General features: G+C 39.3%; 1 protein-coding gene across 2 annotated transcripts in view; it reads left to right on the top strand.

Annotated features, from left to right (window-relative positions):
• Window positions 1-16,508, top strand: part of CMYA5 (cardiomyopathy associated 5) — a 64,797-nt gene that overhangs the window by 5,667 nt on the left and 42,622 nt on the right. For both annotated transcript variants that reach the window (XM_006119181.4, XM_075932342.1), the window contains exons 2-4: window positions 4,300-9,325; window positions 13,802-13,897; window positions 14,963-15,196. In XM_006119181.4, the coding sequence (XP_006119243.2) occupies window positions 4,300-9,325; window positions 13,802-13,897; window positions 14,963-15,196 (5,356 nt within the window). The remainder of the gene's footprint in view (window positions 1-4,299; window positions 9,326-13,801; window positions 13,898-14,962; window positions 15,197-16,508) is intronic.

Below are 16,508 nucleotides of genomic sequence, written 5' to 3' on the forward strand. Positions count from 1 at the left end.
TATGTGGAATAAAAGTTTAGTCACAAGGAAAGAACATCTAGTTAACTGTCTAGGCACTGTAGTCTCTGTGCTTCTTCCATTAGCTGGCTCATATAGATAAAAGGACTTCAGGCTCCCACGGTGTAATACACAGAAAACAAAAGATAACCAGTATTATGTTGTCGTAACTATTTCCAGTACCTTTTTGGGTTGTTTTTTTTAAAGGGTAAAATCTCAAAAGGCAATTGAATGGTGAAACCAATACTGGGCTCAGGAGAATTCCCATAAAAACAACAAATTTACCTCCTTGCCATTAGGGTTGCCCATTTTGATTGGATATGTTCTTGGAAATTTCATCACATGAAATAATCTTGAATTCAAGAGTAATCTTTTGCTTCCTGGAGTTTCCAGAACAATCCTGGAGGGTTGGCAACTGTGCTTGCAGTTAAACTGAGTCAGGAAGACAGACAATGGTGGCATGGCAGGCTCAGGGGCTGTTCTCTGCCGGAAAGTAGCAGGAGAAGTGGGTTGAGCAGTTTAACTTGAGTAGTGGACGGGTCTATATAGGTGAGAATCATAGGACGGGAAGTGGGAGACCTCAAGGGGTCATGAAATCAAGTCCCCTGCACTCATAGCAGGACCAAGAATAGAAAAGGAGCAGCATGGCAGCCAGTGGGTGGGTTGTGGCAGGGGCCAAGAGGGGACTGTCACAGAGGGGTAAATGTGAATTTGTAAGCATGAGAGTTCTAGACCCACCTACTAAAGGAAGTGGGAGTAGGGGAATATGTCTCCATTTGTGTCTGTGTATTTTTAGTGTTTCTCAGATAGGTCAGCACCTTCTCTCTAAGTAAGGAGAGGAAAAGGAAAAAAGATGTAGAGCATACAAAGGCCTCATGCAATCAATAGGCTGCATGTTGGATGTGTGAAGATGTTACCCTACACACGAGTATGCGAGCACATACTAGTATGGCTCTGGGAAATTCACTACTAGGGCTGAGGTTTTAAGTAAAAGGGTTCAATGTGAACAATGTGTTTTGCATGTGTAAAATAGCAGCAATGGCCATAAGATGCTCTGGATTAACACACTTGCCACAGTACGCTGGGTCAACCTGACATGTTGTCCTGAACGACTGTGCTGGGATTCCTGCAGCAGTTTCCTATTCCTGCCCACCTGTTAATCTGAATTGTGCTGATGCCAACACAGCCTTACTCAGTCTTTCATCCATGGTGTTTGGGCCAGGTGCAGCTCAGAGGCTCTCTATCACTTTTTCAAACCCAGAGGGGCCTGTTAAGGGCACAAGGCCTGCGACTTCCTTTCCCTCCCTCCTCATGGAGAGCAGCAGCCAGGAAGAACTTTCAGGTGTAGGTTATGGAAACCTTCTGACAGGTGGGGGCTCCTTGCTCAAAATAGCCAGCACTGGTGAGAGCAGTGGAAACAAGTCAGGCACAGTGCTCTCCCTTTTTCCTTACTACACGGGGAACAAAATCAGCAGCAGCCAGAAGGCACTCACAGGAAGTATCCTATGGAAATCCCTTGCTGGGGTCCTTCTCCCAAAACTCAATACCTACTGCACTTGGCAGTTTAGGGTGGAAGGCGGAAGCACCTAGATTCCCATATATATAATGCATACACAGCATCTAGGGGATCAAGCCCTATGAACTCCTCTTTCCCACTCCAGGACCATACCTTGGGGCATTAGATACTTTTTTTTGTTCATTGTGTACCCATTGGTTGTGGCTTTTCAGCTTTCTAGCCTCTCTCTCTCTTCATTTTCTTCTAACCTTCTCTCCCATTTGTATCTCCATCCCAGGCAGATTCGCTCTTTCTCCCCTGCACTCTCTTCTTACTGCAACAATCTCCTCTTCCCCAGTTTAACATCTGAGTGTCTCCACACACACCCCCAACTGTATTCACACACTTGTATGATATAAAGCACTTTCCTTTTCCCTTTCCTTTCCTTTCCATAATGCAAACAAATTTTCAAGCCTCCAACATTGCTGTGCAACAAAATTGTCACCCTTCGGTCAGTTTGCCTTGGATGTGCTCAATCTGGTGACAGGCATGACACACAACCAAGGCAGGGCATGTTTGAATAAAGAAATGGAGGGCTGGATACTTCTAGTTTTTGTAATTTAAGGTTTTCTGTCAGTCACTGTGCTCCTTTGACAGGTTTTCTTTTCTCCTCATGCTTTCAGATGTCTGTCTTCTACCGTATGTTCAGAGTGAGTTAGATATCACAGTGGCTGCAGCGAGGGTTGCCAGGTATCCAGTATTGATCCGGACAGTCCGGTATTTTTGCCTTCTGTCCAGTAAAAAAAAAAAATTCAGAAAATACCAGATACCTAAAATGTCCATTATTTTCTGATTTTTTTCCCCGGCCAGGAGGCGAAAATACCGGACACCTGGCAATCCTATGACACACTTGGCAACTGGGCCCAGCCCCTGGCCTCCCCTGCTCCGAGCCCCTGACACTCTTGGCCCCGGACCTCCTGCTTACCTGGTTCTGTGGGGAAGCTGTGTTCTGGCTTGATCAAGAAAACAAAATGGCCACCAGCAAAAAGCCTAAAGACCAAGGGGAAGCAATGCCTTCCCTGGGTTGTAGTGCTCAACCACTCCCCTGTTCCTATCCCTATTCTGACTCTGCATGCACTGAAAGGGCCATGCTGTTTTATTATTTATTTATTTATTTATTTATTTATTTATTTATTTTGCTTAATAACTGAGTCATTCTTTTTCCCCCTCACAACTTTGGTTTCCTCACCCCGTTTTTTTCCCTCAACCGAATTTTTTCCCGCAACAGTTTTTTTTTGGGGGGGGGGTTGAGGGGAGGTCGGTATTTTTGGTTAAACCATCTGGCAACCCTAGCTGCAGCTTATATTTTTCTCTAATCTCTACTTCTCATGTGTAAACAGAGTGCTGCTTGGCCGCCTCCTGCTGTTGTTGAAAGTCATGTTGTCCACTAACATAATGAGTTCCTCTTGGCACTGATCCTTGAGTCTCCTATCAGCCAGAAAAAGTAGAAGAGTAGTGGTTCAGAGCATGAGTATCTCCCTCCATTTACTGGAACTAAGATCTTCCAGCTGCAAGTTTGCATCATCCTATGAAGAAGGCTTTGAGAGTTCATGGTTGCTTCAGTGGATGTGCTATACCTTCTGTCAGGGAAAGAGAAAAGCTTTTGAGCATACACAGACAGAGCTCTTCTACTGAGCTCCTCTTTGTAGTGAATCAGATGGGGATGCTGACTCTGGCAGTTTTCCTTCAGTCAGCTAGGTGGGTTACCAGACTTGTTAAGGTCTCTTTGATAGAAAGATAGATAATAGATGACATTTTCTGCTTCCTCTATGTGGTTTGCTTTTTTTGGATGGAAATTTTTAAGGTATTTGGTACTGAAGAAATTTGGGCATTGAACATTCGTTGGAAGTCTTTCCTATTTTCTTCATATTACTAGTCAAACTTCTTGGCGGAAATACATTTGTGACCTTATCCTTAATTGTTTTAGTTTTAACCTTTTTATGCCACTGTAGTTTTTAAGGCAGTACAGGGAAATGATTGTGGATTTTTACTGAAAAAATATACTGAAATCACTGATAGAAGTGACAGAATTTTATGTACCATAAATATTTTTAAGGTTTGTTTATAAAAATTGTGGTAACTAATCACTTATTGGTATGTCAGAGAATTTCCTCCAAAATCACTGATTTATGTGAATAATATTTTATTATTTGTAACACCCTTGGACACATCATTGTCTTAAATTAAGAAATTAAACTTCGTAAAGTGCTTGGGAGATTAAAAGAACTAAGAGGTAATAGTAAACGATAGGCCTGATTCTCCACTGCCTTCTACTTTGAGTTAGTCATTTACACCTGTGCAAAGTAGGTTTATAATGGTACCAAATCACTGTCAGCATTTTACACCAACATAGCATAGCAATAATGATTCCACAAGCTAGTAGGCATTACAAAATCAGACCTTAATCTTTAGTGATATTGTTGATTTGTTTCATGCTTAGATTTTTGTTGAACTGTAAGCTTTCTTTAAGTTTTAAAATCGGATCCTGATCTCACGCTAGCATAATAGAGATAAAATCTGAAGTCCTTCGTGGTTTTATACAGCCTTATAACATACAATGTTAGCAATGCCTATAGCATATTTTTCAACAAAATGTCATGTTATTTATGCCTTTAATAGTTACAGTAGTTAAACAAATCTGAAAAATAGTTTTCCTTAGATATGTTTGATTTTACTTTGTTTTTTAAATAATAAATGAGCCTATCATGCTTTTATTTATTTATTTATTTATTTATTTATTATTGTAGTTTAAACAACATTATCCAGAATGAAGAAGTAAAACCCAAGCTACAATGCATCATGTCCAACCCGTCCTTTTCTACAGTAACAGTTCAAAGTGAAGATAGTGGAATAACAGGGGAGACCAGCTCAAGCAGATGTTCTACACCTTGGGCCTCAGAAGCTAGCGCTACTTCTGATCTCTACAGTATTGAAAGTTCATCTGTAGAGTCTCCTCAAGGGCAAGTTATTTTTCTTATGGATGAAAGTAAGACTGTCCGAAAAAGGATGTGTAAGTCATCAGATCGGACATTGCTGCCTTCAGACATGAAGGGAAGTCAGGGTAACAAAAAGAGTGACTTGTCTGGAATGCAGATGCAAGAATCAAGACATGTTCCCAGAAAAGGGCAAGATGCTAAGTTAAATGCTGCTGAACTGGAAGCACAAGCTATGGATGCAGAAACTCCAAAAGATAAGCAATATTTGCCAGATGTTACAGGGGAACCCGTGTCACGTGCTCCAATTGCTTCAAAACCAACGAGTAAAGAAAATAGACTGAAAAAAGAAAGGCCTGCCCTTAATGGAGCTGTAAGTGCTAAAATCCAGAAGTTCAGTTTAATTTCAGAAGAAGCAACTCCAAAATTTTTTAAAAAGAAGAGTAGTAAAGATCCAGCTATGCCAACAGATATAAAAAGGAAGCCGAAACAACAGCCCAAAGGACTCCTAAATCAAAGCCTGTCCTCGCCTTCTTTAATGCATCTTAAAAAGGATTGCCCCAAGGATGATGGTTCACTTCGTAATGTAAAACCTGTTGAAACACATATTGAATCTGGCAGTTTTTCAAATGGGGGTGTAATAATTCCTCGTGATAAAGAAGAGAGAAAGGAAGCACAATCTTCTCCAGCTGAAACTCTACATGAGAGCTCAGAACAGTCACTGTCCATTACTTCATATCTTATTGATGAAGGAGAGAACCAGGAAATTCAGCCTCATTCATTTTTTACCACAAAGACGATTTCAACAGATTCTGTTAATGAACCAGAGGAGCAAACAACTCAGCCTGATGTGCCTATGTCTACAGAATCTGTCTCTGCACTTTCTCGTTCATCACATGCTGTCAAGGAAACAGAGAACCAAGAAACTCAGTTTTATTCACCTCTGATTACACCACCTGAGCCTGAACATTCAGTTTTATCTGATACAAAAAAGCAGGATATTAAGTCTTATTCGCCCACAACTGCACAATCTGAGTGTGACCATCCAGCTTTATCATACTCCATGGAGGAAGGAGAAAACCCAGAAATTCATCCTTATTCACCTGTAACTGCACAATTGGAGTGTGAAGAACCAGATATATCATATTCTACTTATGAAATAGAAGGAGAGACTACCCAATTGGACTCTGAACATTCAGAGCAACAAGATATCCAGCCACATTCTCCCATAACTACTCAGTCAGAATGTGACCATCCAGATATATCCTATTCCACTGAGGAAGCAGAAGAGCAAGAGATTCAGTCTTATTCACCTGTACTTGAACAACTGGAATTTGAAAATGTAGATTTATCAAATCCTGCTGATGAAACAGAAACACAAGAAAATGAGTGTTATTCACAAGTCTTTGCAGGCCTGGATTCTGAGCTTTCAGATTTATCATATTCCATTGGTGAAGCAGAGAAACAAGAAAGTTCACAACTGGAGTCTGAACATCCAGAGACGCACAGTATTCTAGCCCATTCAGCTTTAACTGCCCAGCTGGACTCAGAACCTCTAGAGTTATCGCATTCTATTGAAGAAACAGAAAAAGAAGCTGCACAATTGGAGCATGAACATCAAATTTTATCACATTCCATTGAAGAAGCAGAGAATGAAGACAGTCAGCCATATTTACTTGTACCTGAACAACTTGAGTCTGAACAACTAGTTTTATCTGAAACAGAGAGTGAAGAAATTCAGCTACCTTTATCTAAAATGGAAAACCCGATACCTGAACAGTCAGTCACTATGTCACTAATGCATACTGATGACAGAGATGGGCAAGAACTTCAAGGTTACTCAGTGGACACAGAATACGTGCGGTCAGAACAGTTAACAGCTCCTTCTCCCACCTTCATTGATGAAGTCTATAAGCAAGAAATGCAACCTGATGAACATGAAGTGCCAGACTTGATGTCGGAAGTGTTGAACATTTCAGCTGGCTCCATTAATGAGGAAGAGAAGCATGATATTGACTCTTCTTTGCCTGACACAGAAGATGTGATGTTAGAGCAATCAAATGTTTTTTCAAACAGTTGTAATAAAGAGGCAGACAGATGTGAAAAGGAACCTTATTTGGCTGGCATAGAATATACGTCATCTGAACAATCAATGGACATTTCATCAGACTTTACTGATGAAACTGTGATGCAAGAAAATCAGTCTTATTCAGCTGGATCAAAATTATTTCCAGGTGGACTTCTGATAGCACATACCGCCCCAAGTACTAATGAGAATAAATCAGACATGACAATGGGATCTGATTTTGTTTCAAATGAAGCTTCCTGTACTCTTCTATCAGAGCCCATTAATGAAATCCACACACACAATTTATATTCCTCAGTACCAGGTAATCCAGTCTCAGATAAAAATTTAAATAATGTAAAAGTAACTATCATCAGAGACCTTACAAAGGCAGAAGAAAAACAGCATTTTTCAAATGTAGAAGCAGGGTCAAAAGAGCCTGAACATTATCTGTCAAGAGAGGAGACTTTAACAGAAGAAGCCAAATATACTCCAGAACCTCATGAACAAAAAGATGCATTTAATATAATTTCAGAAGGTTATGAGATATTGAATATTCATGCTGTTCCACTCATTTCTTCAGTGGATGAAGAAGAAAGCAAACACATGCCAGATAAGCTAGAATACTTAGAAACAAATACCCTGATCAAAACAAAACCGTTTGATAATGGTGATACAGTAGCTGACCATGAAGTGCCAGCATGTGGAACACCTACAGAAATTTCAGAAAACTTAATGGCAGATGATACCAGAGTTAAAGATGTGGAACAAAAAGTACATACTCAGGAACTTGTAGAAACAGCACAGGAAATTTCCACAGTGTCAGAAAATGAAAGTGGCAAAGATCCGAATCCTAATGAGAGTGCCGTTGAGATGGATTATTTTGAAAAGTATACTTTGATTGATGACAAATCCCCCACTGAGGTATCTGTTCAGGGGCTATTTCCCTTTGTTGCTGTAGTAGACAACCCTAAGAAATGTACAGAAGAAACCATATCATCAACTAGAAGTTTGGATAATACTTTGGAAGATGAATTTACCTTACTAGACAATGACTTGGATGAAGCCTTTTATGGAATGATGGAAGAAGAAAGCAAGCTGCAGTCTTCTGCAGAAGCTCAGAAATTTTTGACTATGCAAAAATCAATTGACAGTAGTACAAAAGCGATAAATGAAGAAGATGAGCAAAAGTTAGCAGGCACACCCTTATTTGATACAGAAGGAGGAGTATTAGAACGGTCTATGTTGTTTCCCACATCAGTCAGTGCAATTAACCCAGAACTTCTAGAGGAGCCACCTGCCCTGGCATTTTTATATAAGGACCTCTATGCAGAAGCCGAGGGAGAAAACACAAAAGGTGAAAATGAGCCTCTTTCTGAAGAAGAGAGCACGAGTTCTGATGCATCCTTTCCTAGAAGAAATTCTGACACAGATGATGAAACTGGAATATATTTTGAAAAATACATTCTCAAAGATGATATTCCCTGTAATGTGGCTGAGTCTCAAAAAGATCAAGTTTCAAAGGATCAGTCTATTAATAAAGACTTGTCAAGCCAACTGACGGTTTCAGAAGACAAGCATATGGATTCTGATGAGGTAACTGAAGAGGAACATCTATGTCTTCATATTTTATCTGAAGAGTCTGCTAAAACTGAGGTCTTGTCAGAAGGAGAAAATGTGGTGAGAGAGACAAACCCAATTATCAGTTACATTAAAGTAACAATTTGTCAGCCAGCTCACGCAATTCCATTTGGAAGTAAGTTTAGTGTTTCAGAAGCAAGAAATGATCACTCTAGTCAAAGAGAGGAAGAAAATGCTTCTGCAGCAACAAACCAGGAATTGTCAGAGCAAATGAGTCATGAAGAGTCCAGCCAAGTACTAGATGCTGAGGTCACTGCCAATCAACAAGAAGCATCTGTACAAGATAAATCAAAGGAAGTATTTCCTCCAACAGATCAGCAGAAAGAACAACATGAAATAGTTGCAGTTAATAAAATGGAAAATTATATGCCTCATGGCAGAGCACCTGTTGATGAAAGTGAAAGCAATCAGTATGGCAAAGGAAGGCCCCCACATGTTAATACTCCTCAGCAACCAGAGGAGTTAATTTCATATTTGAAAAATCACATTCAACCCATGAAAAGTGAGGCATATGATTTAGAACATGATCATCCTGAAATGCTGAACAAAAAAATAAGCCAGGGAAAATATCTATTAGATACCGATGAGCAGACAAGTAAAAAAAGTGTCAGGGAAAATATCATCAACGATATAGCAAAGCATGAGTCTGATAAGGCATCAGGTGAATTAGACTTGCATCCTTTTAGGCATGATTTACATACCCTTCAACCAGACTCCAGAAGAGAGGAGCAATGCTTTGAGGCTGATGAAGATCTGGCTGAGTCAATGGATTATGAAGTGATTACCCAAGAAGAACTTTTGCAAGATGAAAGGTCCTCTGAATTGGCACATGAAGATTTATTATTGGGAGATGGGGAGTCTTTTGAGCAGATTAGCTATATTTATGAATTTGAAAATGAGGAAGAAGGAGAGACAAGCATTGAACATGAGGATTCAGGCTTTGTGATGGTGAATTCTGAAAAATCATCTCTAGAAACACCTGAAAGTGAGAGCTCACAAAAAGAAAGTAAAAAGGCCCACATTGATACCTATTGCTACCAGTGCAGGTGCCCAATTTCTGCTATTGACAAGCTTTTTGGGGAGCATGAAGCCCATGATGTTACGACACTGGACACTGCTATAAGGGAGATTAAGGTAAGTATTATGCTAACATTTTTATAATTGAAAACAGATTGTTACTTGATTGACTCTGTGTCTTAAAGCACAAGTAATTCATCTCTAACCTTAGCCCAAATTTGGGATTGGAAATAAGTAGAGACTACTCCAGATTCAGTAGATTGAAAGTATTTTGGGTTTTTAGTTTCTATGCATGCTATCTATTAACTGGAACTTTGCACTTTGCCATAGTTTTCAATGCTTTAATCCTTTTTGGGCTAGATTATCACAGTGCACTCTCTTTAAGCCAGTGTTTCCCAAATGGTGGGTCACGGTATAGATCATGGAAAGGTTGTAGACTGGTCCTGGCCCTAGTGTGGAGAGAGGGCCTGGGGGGGAGGAGGAGTTGAATAGTGAGCCGAAGAGTGAGCCCAGCTCATATGTACCCCACAGCAGCAGTTCTTGTCGCCTGGGGCTGAGCCTGTCTCTGTGTCCTTAGAGAGGCAGCTGGGCTGGACCTGAGGTAGTGCTGTGACTCTTGTCGTAGGTCATGATCAGAAAATCTGGAGTGGGGGATGAGGCCCCACCCTGCAGGACAGGAGCACTACTGTAGGCCATGAAACAGGCTTGGTTTCTTCTCCTGACTCCAGGCCTCTCCTCCACTCTGAGCCAGGATTAGGGTGTGGTGCTAGGGTGCAGGATGGGAGGGAGCTGCTGTGGATAGTCAGTATCCCTTAGCAGGGCAAGGAGGAGAAGAATGAGGCTTATGTTTTGCCCCTCTCCACAATGTGAACTGTGGATGGGTTGCAATAACAGACAATGTGGGTTTCTTTAGTGAAAAGCTTGGGCACCATTGCCTTCAGCTATACTTGCAGTTGTTTCAGGAGCTTCAGCTAGTTCTGAACATAGATGCAGTGTCACCTCTTGGGCTGGGCCAATAAGAACACATCACCCTTATGCTTTAGGTGCAGCACTGGCTCTCAATCCACAGAAGGTGAGAGTTATTCATCTGTTAAAACTAGAATGGCCTGATGCGCCACTGTAGAAGCGGCGAGGAGTCCTGTGGCACCTTATAGACTAACTGAAGTGTTGAAGCATAAGCTTTCGTGGGAAAAGACTCACTTTGTCAGAGGCATGCATCTGACAAAGTGGGTCTTTGCCCATGAAAGCTTATGCTCCAACACTTCAGTTAGTCTATAAGGTGCCACAGGACTCCTCGCCGCTTTTGCAGATTCAGACTAACACGACTATCCCTCTGATACTTGACACTGTAGAAGGTTCATTTGGCTGGCAAGCTCTTGCTTTTAGTCAGCAGGGTTGCATGTCTTTGGAAGAGAGGCAAAGCACAAGCCCTGATGACTTTTTTAAAGGCCGCAATGCAAGACGCAAATATTTACTATGGCTGAATCTGGGCTGTTGTGGAGAATCTCACGAGAGAATAAAAATAGTAGATACTGAGGTGGGTTTGATTTAACACCATTGCTGGCCGCACTGGTTCACTGAATTTGTGTAACAAGCCCAGATATTACACAATTTATGTAATAAAAAATGCAAAACTTTCCCGAGAACTGGACCAGTAAATGCTGATACCAAGATAACTATCAGATTAGTTACAACAAAGCAATGCAAGATGCTCTCTTATGTGGCCCTAAAAGAAAGAAATATTTTAATTAAGGTGGGCTTGCAGTCATGAACTTGCCAAATTGGTGATTTTATTTATTCCATTTTTACATGATATTGTTTGCATATCAAGTCTTACTAGGCTTTCCTAGTTTTAGCATCATCCGTAATGATAGGTGGTTGCTTTTTGGCATGCGGAGAGGCATGACTTCAGTAACACTGATTCATTTCACTTTGACATTGTAAAGTAACCTCTTTATGCTTACACTGACATTGTCATAGGATTGATACTAGTCCAGTTTAAGTACACTGGACAAAGGCTTTAGCCTGGTTACAAAACATGGCTAAAACCTCACGTTCGCTGTACATTAGACTCATGTTTTTAATCGGTTTTCCTCATTTGGTTGTAGAGGTAGTGCAGACAGTCTTTTAGGCTATGTTTACACAGCAGTGTTATTTCGGAATAACTAATGTTATTCTGAAATAACATAGTGTGTGTCTACTCTACAAGCCTTTATTTCAAAATAATGTTGAGCTGGAGGACTTCTTACTCTGACTTCCTTATCCCTCATTTTATGAAGAGTAAGGGAAGTTGAAGTGTTCTTCTTTTGACTTCCTGCTGTGTAGACAGCGCCAAAAGCCCAGTTAAGGAATTTCGACTTAAGCTACATAATTGATGTAGCTGAAGATGCGTAGCTTAATTCTACGTCAATTGTGTAGTTTTGCCCTGCTGTGTTGACAATCCCTCACTGGTTTCAGTGGAGAGTGAAAGCGTCTTACATGGAGCCTAAATGTGCAGCAGTGTTATTTAAAAAAAAAATTGCATCGGGCCTCTCTGATATCAATTTTCAGATGTATGCAATATAAAAAGCTCAAAAAAGCTTAAAAAAATAAAGGTATGAAAAAATTCACCTCATCCATCATTCTAACAAGAGTATTCTTCATAGTGCTAGAATGTAGTACAGTATTATGAACTGTATTCATTAATTTGTGTGCTATGTATAATGAATACCTGAAAATATTCCTACAATATAAATATTTGTGAAAACACTTTTCACTTCTCTTTGTTGAATTGTAGTTCTGCTGTGAAAAGTGACTGTAAAAATGGAATTATGATCTTTACGATCTCATTTATTTCATATCACGTTTGTCCAGCTTAGTTGTCAGAAGGTTGTTTTTTTCTTGTTAGCAGCTCTGCAATCTGAATCCAGCATCTGAAAGTCACACTGTGTTTTCGGATTGTGCACAGTCATCAGTAAACACCATTTTTCAATGGGAACTTTATTAACAATTCTGAGCCATGTTGTCAGTTTTTAAGCAGAATTCCCTTTGATTTCACCTTTAACTTATACCTCTTTGCATCTCATTCTGACTTCTTTGCCTGTAAGTTACTTTCACTGTCTTACACCACTTAACTTTTTCCCTTGACTTTGGCCTGAAAGTAAATATCTAACATGTGCTCTGTTGCACTAGTATATTATAATGCTAACTCACAAGTAAGAATAAAATTAAGATGATAAAATATTGCCCTCAAACATAAATATTTACAAAATTTTGCAGCTGTAAATTTTTCTTTTTCTCTGGTCTGTTCATGCACCCCATTTTATCAAGGGCAGTTCCTGCTTTGGTTGTGAATTATAATCAGCTGCCAAAATGTAACTAATAAAGTCACAGGTCTGAGGTCATCCTTGGTGTAGCTGTACTGAAGTCAGTAGAGTTTTACTCCAATGATGGATATGTCCCCTGATGTCATTCCTTGGCTGTGGAACTTGGAGATACAGCCAATAATTAAATCTGGCCACAACACATGTCTGACTTCACATGATTTCTACCAGCCAAAGCTCATGTTACTCTTTGGTTGTCTACGTATGGTTCTTGTTACTCACACATATATAATCGCTAAGGAAATATGAAGGCCACACAATGCTCACTTTCTCAGCTTTTGGCATTAGAGCAGTTATTCATATTAACCTATGAAAACTGATAGAGCCATTATCTTCACAAACAGAATGTCACCTTGCAATTTCAAATTGATAAGTCCTAAATATTTATCAATGTAACATTCATTTTACAATAAAACACGATATTTATAATTCAGAGGTCAGGTGGTATTTTTTAAACACATTTTGGATGTGGAAGTTTGCCAGATTTTAGGAAGCTGCTACCAACCTTCTTTTAACCTTCCTTTTGGATATATACAAATTAATTAAAACCAAGTGCACTTATGAAATATAAACTGCATATGAGCAGATGGCCAGCTCCCTCTCAATGAAGGTCAAGAAGGTCTCCTGCATAGAGAGACAGCTCCAGTATTATTATGATACTTTGTCAATGTTATCTTTATTGTTCTTAGAGCCTTATTCTGCCTTGCTTGCACACCTAAAACACCCAATGACTTTGTTGAGTTTTGAGTGCACAGGGAATGCAAGTTCAGGTGTTTGGTGTTCAATAAATAGATACTTTAAAAGTGAACCTCAGGAACATAAATATTTGTCTGATTTTCTAGATCATTTATTGCCTAGGCTAGCCCTTAACAATTATTTGTGTTTTCTTCTCATTGTGGGCCTGATCCTGCACTTTCCTGATCACTTCTGTGCAGTGCTGAGTGCCCTCAAATTCCAACATAGCCAGTGGGAATTGAGGGTGTGATGCACCTCACACAAACACTCAGTGCCTTGAAGGATCAAATGTTATTTCTGCTTTGAAGTTGGTATCATCCAGCCATCATTTCTGTGTTTGCCTTTCTAGTCATAGTGAAACTATTACAATAATTTTAATAATTGTTCAAATAACATCTAATGGTGAAACATTAAATATTTATTTTGTGTAAAAGCTTTATAAAGCAGTATTTCCCGAGTATCATTTTTAGAAAGCTGCTGCCACTTTTTATTTCAGGATAAATTAGATGGTTTGCTAGGAGAGTTACAGCAAAGATCAGTGAAGACTGAGGAGCTGGTTAGTGAAATAGAATCCCTGTTTAATTCTGTTGAGGTAAGTCTAATATCTCCATACTCTTGTTTCCTTTCTTCCTTCAATATTGTCTGTCCTTTACAATATTTTATGCCATTTTATAGTTTCATGTTATCATTTATTCTGGAATTGTCAGTTTCACTAGTCCTTCAAGTTTCCTTACTGTAAGTGCTTATGTGAGAAAGCTATATAGTTGCTTAGCTATACAATGCTGCCTCACAGTGAACACTGTGTGGAATATGAAACAAAAAACAGGACTATGTAGCACTTTAAAGACTAACAAGATGGTTTATTAGGTGATGAGCTTTCGTGGGCCAGACTCATTTCCTCAGATCAAATAGTAGAAGAAAATTGTCACAACCATATATACCAAAGGATTCAATTAAAAAAATGAACACATATGAAAAGGACAAATCAAATTTCAGAACAGAAGGAGGATGCGGTGGGGGGGGGGGAGGTAAATGTCTGTGAGCTAATGATATTAGAGGTGATAACTGGGGAAACTATCTTTGTAATGGGTAAGATAATTAGAGTCTTTATTCAAACTTAGGTGTAAAGTGTCGAATTTAAGCATGAATGACAGTTCAGAGGATTCTCTTTCAAGTGTAGTCTTAAAAGGAATATGTGACTATCACACACTAGATGGGAAAATGATTGTGATAGCCCTTTTGATTTGTTTTGTTTTAAAATTAAATCTTTTGCATGGATCAACATTTTCAAATGTTGAATACCTAAAATTAGGCACCTAAAGTTAGTCACCTAAATGAGTGTTCTAAATGCCCAAAGGTGCTTTATCACCTATAGCTTATGTTGACTTCAATAGCGATGTTGGATGTTCAGCTACTCTGAAAATAAGGCTTCTATAGGCACCTTAACTGTTGGCAATCAAGTGTGAAAATGTTACCATTGTTTTTAAAGTATTTACCTAATAATATTTTTATTCAAAAACTTGCTTAGATAATTGCATGTGTCTTTTTGTAAGACTGCATGACTGATAGCTCATGGATAAATAATTTAGAGAGTTTTCTGTACATTCATTCAATGATGTAGTTTTACATCTCAGATTTTCCTGTTTTCTTTTTTCAGGAAAACAGTAAAAAAAATGAACAATTTTTAGAAGATCAGAATGAAGAGATGGTCAGTAAAGTCTTAGCTCAGTATGATGAGAAGTCTCGCAACTTTGAGGAAGCGAAGAAGATGAAAATGGAATACTTATATGAACAGATGGTGAACTTTCAACAAAGTATTGTTTCAGCAAAGGAAACCCTGGAGACTACTGTAAAGGAAATTGAAGAACTTGATGATGTTGTTTTTCTAAATGTAAGTATGAATTATACCCATAAGAGAAACTTTAATGATGTTAGTCACATATGGAATTTTATACCTACTTTGTCTCCGGAATTTAATTCTGAAATCTCACACACTCCTTCTGGAACTGCTGGATGATATGATGGTTCCGAAAAGCGATAAAAGAACTATATGTCATGTGGGAAACATGCCTCCACAGTGAGAGACTAAAGGAATGCAGTCTGTTTAGCTCATTGAAGAGCAGGCTAAGAGATGACTCAGCCACTGTCTGTGAGAGCAGAGAGAAGATATCTGTTGTGAGAGAGTTCTTTATTACAGCAAATGATGTTGTAACAAGAAATTGGAAGGAAATGGAAATGGTAATTGAACTGAGAAGAGCCCAAACTAGAAAAAGACTCACATTTTTAACAGTTAGGGTAACTAACCACTGGAAGGTTACGACTACACAGTAGCCTTCTTCTGGAAAAGTTTATGCAAATGAAGCACGGCATGGAATATCTCTGTGCTTCATTTGCATAATTAATTAGCTGCGTTTGCTCAAGAGGCTTTTGCTCAAAAAGGAACTGTGTAGACGGCTCCTTTTTGCACAAAAAGCCCCTCTTGCACAAGAGCCATTCAAATCAGATATACATAAAGGGAACATACAGAAACCTGTTGGGGAACACTTTAATCTACCTATTCACTGTTTAAAAGATCTTCAAGTGGCTGTCTTGTCACGAACCAATTCTACTAGCCAAATACACAGAGAGGCGTTGGAATTGCAATTCATCTGCAAGTTCAATTCTCATTCTAATGGCCTCAATCATGATGTGGGATGGTTGGTACACTATCAACCTAACATTCAATGAAGGTGCAAACAGCTCTTTGTGTAGATTCCTGTGTTAGGAAGGGGACTATCTATTGACTTTGATTCTTATCTGCTTTGTTTTAACTACCCAATCTTCAGGTGCTCACTGATTCCCAGTTCTGCCTTCCTGTTTTTCCCTTTGATATTTCCATACCCTCTGCTCCTTTTTTCCTCCCCCCCTTCCCTATTTATTTTGGGTCTGCACTTCCTAAACTCAAAACTCCGGTCATCTGTAGAAGTGGGCTGTGCCCACGAAAGCTCATGATGCCATCTACATGTTTTGTTAGTCTATAAAGTGCTACCAGACCATTTGTTGTTTTTTAAGTTCTTCCTGAAAAAATGAGAAAGAATGGCTCTTGCATAAGAGGGGGATTTTGCACAAAAAGGAGCCGTCTACACAGTTCCTTTTTTGTGCAAAAGTGGCTGCTAATTAATTATGCAAATGAAGCACAGTGATATTGCATGCCACGCTCCATT

The sequence above is a fragment of the Pelodiscus sinensis genome, chromosome 6, assembly GCF_049634645.1.
Source record: "Pelodiscus sinensis isolate JC-2024 chromosome 6, ASM4963464v1, whole genome shotgun sequence".
Lineage (NCBI taxonomy): Eukaryota > Metazoa > Chordata > Testudines > Trionychidae > Pelodiscus > Pelodiscus sinensis.